Here is an 11,198-nt window from a genome sequence, read left to right as displayed (position 1 = left end):
GTAGTGATGGTTTCTAAGGCCCACTTGACTTCACATTCCAAGATGTCTGGTTCTAGATGAGTGATCACATCATCGTGATTATCCGGGTCGTGAAGATACTTTTTGTACAGTTCTTCTGTGTATTCTTGCCACCTCTTCTTAATATCTTCTGCTTCTGTTAAGTCCATACCATTTCTGTCCTTTGTGGAGCCCATCTTTGCATGAAATGTTCCGTTGGTATCTCTAATTTTCTTGAAGAGACCTCTAGTCTTTCCCATTCTGTTGTTTTCCTCTATTTCTTTGCATTGATCACTGAGGAAGGCTTTCTTATCTCTTCTTGCTAGTCTTTGGAACTCTGCATTCAGATGCTTATATCTTTCCTTTTCTCCTTTGCTTTTCACCTCTCTTCTTTTCACAGCTATTTGTAAGGCTTCCCCAGACAGCCGTTTTGCTTTCTTGCATTTCTTTTCCATGGGGATGGTCTTGATCCCTGTCTTCTGTACAACGTCACGAACCTCATTCCATAGTTCATCAGGCACTCTACTCTATCTATCAGATCCAGACCCTTAAGTCTAGTTCTCACTTCTACTGTATAATCATAAGGGATTTGATTTAGGTCATACCTGAATGGTCTAGCAGTTTTCCCTGCTTTCTTCAATTTAAGTCTGAATTTGGTAATAGGGAGCTCATGATCTGAGCCACAGTCAGCTCCTGGTCTTGTTTTTGTTGGCTATATAGAGCTTCTCCATCTTTGGCTGCAGAGAATATAATCAATCTGATTTTGGTGTTGACCATCTGCTGCTGTCCATGTGTAGAGTCTTCTCTTGTGTTGTTGGAAGAGGGTGTTTGCTATGACCAGTGCATTATCTTGGCAAAACTCTATTAGTCTTTGCCCTGCTTCATTCCATATTCCAAGGCCAAATTTGCCTTCTACTCCAGGTGTTTTTGACTTCCTACTTTTGCATTCCAGTTCCCTATAATGAAAAGGACATCTTTTTTGAGTGTTAGTTCTAAAAGGTCTTCATAGAACCGTTCAACTTCAGCTTCTTCAGCGTTACTGGTTGGGGCATAGATTTGAATTATTGTGATATTGAATGATTTGCCCTGGAAACGAACAGAGATCATTCTCTCATTTTTGAGATTGCACCCAAGTACTACATTTCAGACTCTTTTGTTGACCATGATGGCTACTCCATTTTTTCTGAGGGATTCCTGCCCGCAGTAGTAGATATAATGGTCATCTGAGTTAAATTCACCCATTCCAGTCCATTTTAGTTCGCTGATTCCTAGAATGTCAACGTTCACTCTTGCCCTCTCCTGTTTGACCACTTCCAATTTGCCTTGATTCTCAGACCTGACATTCCAGGTTCCTGTGCAATACTGCTTTTTATGGCATCAGACCTTGCTTCTATCACCAGTCACATCCACAAGTGGGTATTGTTTTTGCTTTGGCTCCATCCCTTCATTCTTTCTGGAGTTATTTCTCCACTGACCTCCAGTAGCATATTGGGCACCTACTGACCTGGAGAGTACCTCTTTCAGTATCCTATCATTCTGCCTTTTCATAATGTTCATGGGGTTCTCGAGGCAAGAATACTGAAGTGGTTTGCCATTCCCTTCTCCAGTGGACCACATTCTGTCAGACCTCTCCACCATGACCTGCCCATCTTGGGTTGCCCTGCGGGCATGGCTTGGTTTCATTGAGTTAGACAAAGCTGTGGTCCTAGTGTGATTAGATTGACTAGATTTCTGTGAGTATGGTTTCAGTGTGTCTGCCCTCTGATGCCCTCTTGCAACACCTACCGTCTTACTTGGGTTTCTCTTACCTTGGGCGTGGGGTATTTCTTCACGGCTGCTCCAGCAAAGCACAGCAACTGCTCCTTACCTTGGATGAGGGGTATCTCCTCCCGCTGCCCTTCCTGAACTTCAGCGTGGGATGGCTCCTCTAGGCCCTCCTGCACCAGGGCAGCCACCACTCCTTGGGCGTGGGGTTGCTCCTCCCTGTCGCCGCCCTGGCCTCGGGCATGGGGTTGTTCCTTCTGGTGTAGGTATTGAAAACATATTCCTTAGTCCTGCATTTTGGCATTCTACAAAAATCCTTGGATGGGCCAAAATATTCTTAAGTTTACTATATTTACAGGCAGATATACACATGTAAATATATATATATATATATATATATATATATATCTTATATGATTGAATTCTTTGTATTTAGGTGTAGATTCTTTGGAAAAATGTCAATTCAGGTCATCTGCCCATTTTTAATCCAGTAATTTGTTGTTTTGCTGTAGAGTTCTATGTGGTCCTTTTAATTGTGGCTACTAACTCTTTATATAATAAGTAGTTTGCAAATATTTTCTCCCATTCCATAGGCTGTCTCATCTTATGATTATTTCTTTGCTGTGCAGAAGTTTTTTACTTTCATGTATTTCCATTTGCTTATTTTTGCTTTTGTTGCTTATGCTTTTTCTGTCATACCCAACAAATCAATGTCAAGACTGATGTCAAGGAATTCTTTCCCTGTGTTTTCTTCTGGGGGAGTGTTACAGTTTCAGGTCTTATGTTTAAGTCCTTAATCCATCTTGAGTTAATTTTCATGGTTGGTATAAGATGGTCAGTTCAATTTCATTCTTTACATGCGAACATCCAGTTTCCCCAATATCTTTCACTGAAAAGATTGTTCTTTTATCACTCAGCATTCTTGGTTCCCTTGTCAAATATTAATTGATAAGACATGTATGGTTTATTTCTGGGCTTTCAGTTCTATAACACTGGTCTATGTATCTGTTTTAACCAGGACCCTACTGTTCTGTTATTCTTTCTCAAGATTACCTTAGCTATATCTGGTCTTTAGTGGTTCCACATAAACTTTAGAGTAGTTTTTCTGCTATGTTCATGAAAAGAAAAAAAAATGCATGCCATTGGCATTCTGATAGATATTCCATTAAATCTATAGATGATTTTGGATAGTATGGACATTTTAACAGAATTAGTTTTTCCAATTCATGAAAAGAAGATATCTTTCCATTATTTTTCTCCTTCAATTTCTTTTGTTAACATTACAGTTTTTAGGGAATAGATCATTCATTTTCTTGGTTAAATTAACCAATCCAGAGCCATATCCACTCTCTGCAGCCTTCACACCACAGCAGAAAATATCGCTCTGCCTAATCATCTCAAGGCCAGGAAACAGGTACAGACCCTATAACCCAAAACCCTCTGAAATTATTCAAAGTAGCCAATCCTAACCTGTTCATCTTACTCCACCTTGCCTTTCTCACAGAGACCCTAACAAAGGCAGACTGCTTTTTCATTGCATTATTAGTTTCCTTTCTTGGTGTCAGGTGTATCTGATTCATTGTGATCTATGAAGCCTTGAAAATGTGCCTGTGCATTTGAAGAAGCAAACACATATTTCAGTCTTTATTTCTGGGTTTTGGCAGGTAAAGTCTTTCCCCTGTGGGATCCCTGAGCTAATGAATGGAATTATCTCCAGAATCACAGTTATGCGGGATTGGAATCAGTTTAAGGCTGTCTTTGGGTCTGCAGTAGGGTCCCTGGATGGGGATGGTCATTCCTATCTGGTCATTAGATGAATAAGACTGCTTCGCGTGTCTTGTTCAGTAGGATAACACTAGAATAAGGATCTGCTTCAAGGTCCATAGTTGGGTCCTTAGTCAGTGGCCTGATATCAGATACATGGACAGAAAGTAATGTCTCCTACTGGGTGTTTAGACCTGTAGAACTCGGCTGTGAAGAAACTGAATTCAAATATAGGACCCTTTTAGTGTCTCTGGGGGTGCAGATGGGAGTGTCTTCTGTACAGTATCTGGGCCAGCAGGACTGTTTGTAGACTGCTACTAGGATAAGCTGGAGACAAGTCACAACTTTGAAATCTACAGCCTGACTGAGGTTTGGTGGGCTTACTCCCAGGGTGTCAGACTGTGGTCAAGGGGTTGGAGCTGGTTCACAGGCTATTGCCAGGACTGAGGGCAATACATCTGTTACCTGACTCATAGATGGGCATGATTCCGGCCAAGTCTCTTGGTGTATGGTGCTGGTGACGGGAGACAAAATGAGCCATATTCCAGTCCTCAGGGGCATGGAGCTGCTCCCAGAACATCAGTGACTCAGCCACCTATGTGCAGGTCTGCAATCTAAAGATGGCTCTTCTCCATACTGGACGGCACTGGAGTTTCAGACCTGGATCTCCAGTCTCCCACAGAAGCACTCTTGTCCCTCTTGTCCATGGTTGGATGACAAGTTATTGTTGTTCAGAAGGCATATGAAAGAGAGATGTCTTATTTAGTCATCTGCTGATATCACTCCTCCCCTTTTTGTAATCTTTGAACAATATTTTTGTACCACATGATCTAAAGAATTTTATAATTTTCCACATTAAATTCTTATACATCTTTTGTTAAATTATCCCCAAATCCTTAATAATCTCTGATACACATATAAATAGTCTTTTAAATTAAATATTGTAGTTGTTTACTGCTATTGTATGGACATGGAATTGATCTTTTGTGTTAATCCAGACACCTTCATAAATCCTTCTTTAGATTGTTTTTGTAAATTATCATGTAAATGACAGTTTAATTCTACATTTGATACCCTATACTTTAAATTTGTTTATTATTGTATTGCATTTGTTAGATTTCTAATAGCATGTTGAACTGCATTTAGGGATAATGAGCATTGTGTCTTTTTCATAATTTTAAAGAAAATGCTCCTAATATTTTCCCATTTTCCCAATGAAAATGTGTGTTCATTCAGTTTGTAGCTATAATTTAGCAGCTTAATAAAATTTAGTTATTTTTCTAATTTTACTGTGTTTAAAATCATAAAATATTGTTACAACTTATCAAACATTCCTTCCACACTTTTTGTGACAATTGTTTTTAAAATATTTTAATCTGTTAATATGTCAATTTTTTTGTGTGTTTTAATGTGGCATTAAACTACCACAATATTTAAGGTAATTATCCTCCAATTAAATAAATTAATTAAAATTAAATAATATGTCAAATTTAATTCTGCATTGAATGACATTGAACTATCAATGCCTACCTGCTATATTTACAACTTAGCCATAATGATCACCTTTTATCATATTCAATATGTTTAAAATCCAATTTGATAATACATATTACAATGACACAGTCTCCTTAAATTGTGGAATATTTACAAGTTTAAAAGCTATCTAAATGTGCCCCAGAAATTCCACGATAAAGGTTTTTGAGTTTAAATCCTCTGAACTGAAGACAATAAAACTAGAAATCAACAATAAAAATATATTGTCTAAATAAATCTACTATACTGAAAGAACAAACTTCATCTACATAACCCTTTAATAAAAAGAATATTAAAATGAAAAATTATTTATATTGAATATAATAATGAAGCAAAAAAATTACATTGAAAATTATACAAAAGTCTTAAATACTTTCCATTAAAGTAAAAACAGAAAATAAATCAACCAAGCCTTCAACTAATGACTTCAGAAACAAAAGATTAACAAAACCAGAAAAACCTTAGGTATATTAAAATAATCATGAAGATATGCAAATGTTCATGCAGATATTGATTAGTGAACATAATGTGTGTATTTATCATTTAATTTAAATAGTACAATATTTATGAGTTGCAGTTTGGAATATATCTAAACAAAACAAAACTAGAACAGGAAACCTATGTAACACCTAGATGTCACATCATAAACTACTTTGAAAATTATTATATGGAACTCAAAATTCTAATGGTATAAAGTCAAATCCATGGCATATTTAATTAAGGAACTAAAATGGAATAAAAGAATTAAAATGTATAATTACAGACATCAAAAGAATTATATTACTATAAGACACTATTTTAAGTCACTCCATGCCAATGTTTTTTCCAAATCTAGAGGAAAATAAGGATTTTCAATCAATATACAGATTACAAACATTACAAGAAAGAAAGTAATGAGATCAATAAGTATGTGTGTAGTCCCTAAGTCATGTCTGACTCTTTTGTGACCCCATGGAATGTAGCCCACCAGGCTGTCCTGTCCATGGGATTTCCCAGGCAAGAACACTGAAATGGACTCTGCCATTTTCTTCTCCAGGGGAATCTTCCCAACCCAGAGATTGAACCCTCATCTCCTGTATTAGCAGGCAGATTCTTTACCATTGAGCCACCAGGGAAGCCCTCAATAAATATAATACTAAAAATATTACCAAACATTTATTATTAAGACTCCCTATTACAAATAGGTTTACAGCAACCATACCACATTTATGTTTTTTTTATTTTTTGTTCCTTGATCAAATCATTACTGTTTGGACTCTTAAGGATATTATAGGTGTAATACTTTGTACTGCCACTTCATATAATTATCTGAGCAAGGCCAATGACTGATATTACTGTGGCATTTTCAACTCTCATTTGCAAAGATTGGATACTGGCAAACTCAACTATGATTTGGAGAAAACAAATTCCATAGAAATTTTAATAGTGTCTCTTTCTTTTTCCCCCAGATATATAGATGGATATATAGACATTCATATAATCATATATATTTTCAGATATTATATTAATACATTTATTTAGCAGTACTGTATTTATGAGTTGTAATTTTGAATATATCTAAGCAAAACGTGACTGCAGCCATGAAATTAAAAGACACTTACTCCTTGGAAGAAAAGTTATGACCAACCTAGATAGCATATTCAAAAGCAGAGACATTACTTTGCTGACTAAGGTCCGTCTAGTCAAGGCTATGGTTTTTCCAGTGGTCTAGTATGGATGTGAGAGTTGGACCGTGAAGAAGGCTGAGTGCAGAAGAATTGATGCTTTTGAACTGTGGTGTTGGAGAAGACTCTTGAGAGTCCCTTGGACTGCCAGGAGATCCAACCAGTCCATTCTGAAGGAGATCAGCCCTGGGATTTCTTTGGGAGGAATGATGCTAAAGCTGAAACTCCAGTACTTTGGCCACCTCATGCGAAGTGTTGACTCATTGGAAAAGACTCTGATGCTGGGAGGGATTGGGGGCAGGAGGAGAAGGGGACGACCGAGGATGAGATGGCTGGATGGCATCACTGACTCAATGGACATGAGTCTGAGTGAACTCCGGGAGTTGGTGATGGACAGGGAGGCCTGGCATGCTGTGATTCATGGGGTCGCAAAGAGTCGGACACGACTGAGCGACTGAACTGAACTGAAGCAAAACAAACAGAAACAAACCTCTGTAACAAACAGATATCATACCATAAATTAACTATGAAGTAATATAAAATATCTACATTGATTTTCATTCATTTTTTAAAAATCTATTGATGTTAAAAAAACTCAAATCTTCAAAAGCGTAGATGAACTTAGTTAGAATTATTCCATAACAAATTATTACATATACTGATTTTAGTCTAGCCTACAGTTTTACAGATGGCCAGAGGTCAATGAAAAGATTTTTTTCTCAACAATATCCTTTTCATAGCATTTTTTACCTCCCTATTCCTTACACTATAAATCAGAGGATTCAACATAGGGATGATAAGAGTGTAGAATACAGCTATAATCTTGTTTTTCTCTGGTGAAGAGATGGCTCCAGGCTGGGCATACATGAAGAATACAGTTCCATAGAACAAACTCACCACAGTGATATGAGAGGTACAAGTGGAGAAGGTCTTACTCCTACCATGAGTTGAGGGGATCTTTAGAACAGTGGAGAGGATACATGCATAAGAAAGCAGAATGATAGTTGTGGTAGTGATGATGATGAGGGCAGAGAGAATAAAGAGTACAATCTCATTCACCAAGGTGTCCACACAGGAAATCTTGATCAGGGCTGGGACATCACAGAAAAAGTGGTCCAATCTGTTTTCTCCACAGAAACGCAAACTGAAGGTGAAACCTGTTTGTATCATGGAGTTGATGCAGCCACAGATGTAGGAGGCAATCACCAAACGAACACAAGCCTGCTGGGACATACGAACCATGTAGAGGAAGGGCGAGCAAATGGCTGAGAAGCGATCATATGCCATCACAGCTAGAAGAAAGCCTTCCGTCCCAACAAAGAGAGCAAAGAAAAAGAACTGGGTTGCACAGCCATTGTAAGAAATTCTCTTGTCTTTGGATAAGAAAGTGGCCAGAGTTTTGGGAGCAATGACAGTGGAGTAACAGAGATCTAAATAAGATAGATTTCTAAGAAAGAAATACATAGGGGTATGAAGTCTGGAGTCTATTTTAATGACAACTAACATGCTGATATTTCCCACCACAATGACCATGTAGATAAGCAAGAAGAGTAAAAATAAGAGAAGCTGTACATCTGGAGATGTTTGGAATCCCAGCAGAATAAACTCCATCACTTCTGAGTAATTCTTATTCAGTTCATTCTTCATAGCTGAGACCTATCTGAGAAAATCAGTGGATGATCACGTATCCTATGGAAAGCCTTTTCAACTTTACATTCTTTTTTTAAAATTGAAATATAGTTCATGTACAATATTATATGTTACAGGTATACAATATAGTGATTCACAATTCTGAAGCTATACTAAATTTATAGTTATTATAAAATATTGGCTATATGCCCTGTGTTGTACAATATACCCTTGTAACTTATTTTATATATAACAGTTTGTACCTTTTACTCCCCTATCCCTATATTTCTCCTTCCCCCAACCTCACCTCAGTGGCAACCACTACATTGTTCTCTATATCTGTGAGCCTGCTTCTTTTTTGTTATAGTCAGTAGTTTGTTGTATTCTTTAGATTCCACAAATAAGTGATATCATACAGTATTTGCCTTTCTCTGTTTGACTTATTTCACTTAGGATAATACCCTCCAGGTTCATCCATATGGCTGCAAATGAGAGAAAAAAATGCTATTGGAATATGAAGTTCTCTTGTCAACATATCTAACAGAATAACTTTACTTTTGGAAGGAACAGTAGGCAAATACATATAATTTTTTCTAATATATTCAATGTCAATGATATGAGAAATGTAGATGGGCAAAAGATGTCTGGGACAGTGATGCTATGAGTCATTTTATGCCATTTGTTCAGAACTTTGGAATTGGATGGACTAAGTCCAAATTTTACCTCTTTCAATCTGAAGTAATCTAAAATTGCTACCTACATTTTCAATGCCTGAAGTCCTCTTCTGTGAAATGGGAGGTAATAATAATACCTACTTTATAGGACTGTTGTGATAAAAATGTGAAACTGAGTATGAAAAGCAGTATTTGCAGTTACTGGAACATCTTAAATTCAAAATAAATGTTAACTAAATTAACAAGCAAATAGCCATGTAAAAAATTACTTTTGCTTTAGGAATGAATAACAGTTGAAAAATCAGGTCAATTCTTTTTCCTATCACAAAATGCAGTTAGTTTGACTGTCTTAAAACATCCTGCTAGAACTCACTGCGAAACAATGGCTTCTCAATAGTTTTCATCGGGAAAATCTAACCTAGAATGTTCCTAAAGGGATTACCTTGGGGTCACAGGAAAGAGTATAGAAGAGGATGGAAAGGTGCTTGCTTAGCAGCAGACATTTCTAAACAGATCAGTGCAAAAATGCTGCATGCAAAATGCTGACTGTCAAGTCTGCCTACATCACTCAGCAGTCTCCCACCATCATTCAAGCTCTAGTCTCAAAGGGAGAAAGATGTTTTACTAAGTCAAGTTCATAGAATTGATTATTATCTTGGAGTGAACATTCCATTTCCTGAATTAAAATTCATACACATGATTTTCATTGCTAGAACTTACCAAAGATCAAGCAGAAAATATTCTTAGATACAATAGAAGTGGTGAAATATGTATAAATCATCTAAGAAATATACAAAATCTCAAATAAATATATAAACAAGCACAAAAAAAATTTATAAAGCAAGATACCAAGCTTCAGAACACTCATGCTTAAAGTAATTATTGAAGTAATGACATTTTCATATCCTAATTATTATTTCATAAATATTTTATAAATTTATCTATGTATTACAATGTTTTAGAAAATTCTGTAGTAAGAAACATCATTTATTCATGTTAAAAAACTTATTATGTTTGGGCTGTGTCTACTATGATTTGACTGTTAGTAATAAAGCTTATAAAACATAAAAAAAATAATAAAACATCCTGCTATATAAAAGACATTAGGAAACATGGGATTACTGTTTCATGGGATAGAATGAAGCACCAGTCTTAAAGTCATCTGAAATGATAAATCAACTCTTACCTCCTATATTAAATATACACTCTTCAATCTCTATTCCTTTACTACTTAACTCTGATTGCTAGTAGGTCTGCTTCCTTTCTACAGCCAAACTCCAGCACATCTTTTTCCTTTAATATAAAGCATTAACATCTCAGATACATGAATTATTGTTTATACAGAAGCAAACTTTATGATACAAGAAGTACAAGATTAACTTTCCTAAGAAGTATTTTTTCTTTGTCTATATTATTAATCAAACAGAAGACATTAATGGAATACATAGAGCAAACAAAATCTGTGTTGCACAGATTTTGCTTTTTAAAATAACTATCAATCCTTAATATCAAACACTAAAGATATATGTGGATAAAACATCAATAATTTTAATATATCTGAAAAGTTAAATCCAAGTGGAAAATATGAAATTTTATGTTATAAATTTGTGTTCATTTCTATTTTTAATTTCTGAAATATCAAAAAAAAACTTCCCATCAATAAAATTAATGTCATATTTGAAGTCATTTTAATTTGGACATTTTTACAAAATCAAAATTATAATAGAGTCAGAAAAAGTGAAACCAATTTTGCTTCTGTTACTATTTTTTTATGAAGTAAAAAATGTTTTATTAGTTAAAAGTGTGGCATTTAATTCACATAAATCTAAATTTTAATCCAGGTCCTGCCACTCACCGGATAAGTAATCTTGGGCAAATTGTTCATATTCTATGAACCTCTGTCTCCTCATCAGCAAAATATGTCTTAGAATATCTATCCCATAGGGTGGTATTGAAAGGATTAAATTAAGTGATGTATATAAATTAAATTAAATATGTAGGACCTGGGAAATAGAAAGTCTTCATTGAGTGGCTATATGAGATTGAACATATTTTTTTTCTAAATTAAAAAATCTATCTTTTAAAAAGTTGTGATTTTTAAAAAATCAGGTACCTTACTTGAGATTCAGCAGATACCAAAAGAAGCTCATTGAAGAATTTTAATAGCTCATTT

The 11,198-nt window shown here is 35.6% G+C and overlaps 1 protein-coding gene across 1 annotated transcript; it reads right to left on the bottom strand.

Annotated features, from left to right (window-relative positions):
• Positions 1 to 7,421: 7,421 nt before the first annotated feature.
• Positions 7,422 to 8,369, bottom strand: LOC120857352 (olfactory receptor 12-like). The gene has a single exon (XM_040232801.1). It carries the CDS (start codon positions 8,367 to 8,369, stop codon positions 7,422 to 7,424), a length of 948 nt encoding a protein of 315 aa, XP_040088735.1.
• Between the last annotated feature and the right edge of the window lie 2,829 nt (positions 8,370 to 11,198).

This window comes from Oryx dammah, unplaced genomic scaffold, assembly GCF_014754425.2.
Source record: "Oryx dammah isolate SB20612 unplaced genomic scaffold, SCBI_Odam_1.1 HiC_scaffold_29, whole genome shotgun sequence".
Classification (NCBI taxonomy): domain Eukaryota; kingdom Metazoa; phylum Chordata; class Mammalia; order Artiodactyla; family Bovidae; genus Oryx; species Oryx dammah.
This window is presented reverse-complemented; position numbering and strand designations above follow the sequence as displayed.

Coding starts and splice junctions, on each gene's coding strand:
- LOC120857352 (XM_040232801.1), bottom strand. CDS start 8,369: ATGAAGAATGAACTGAATAAGAATTACTCAGAAGTGATGGAGTTTATT.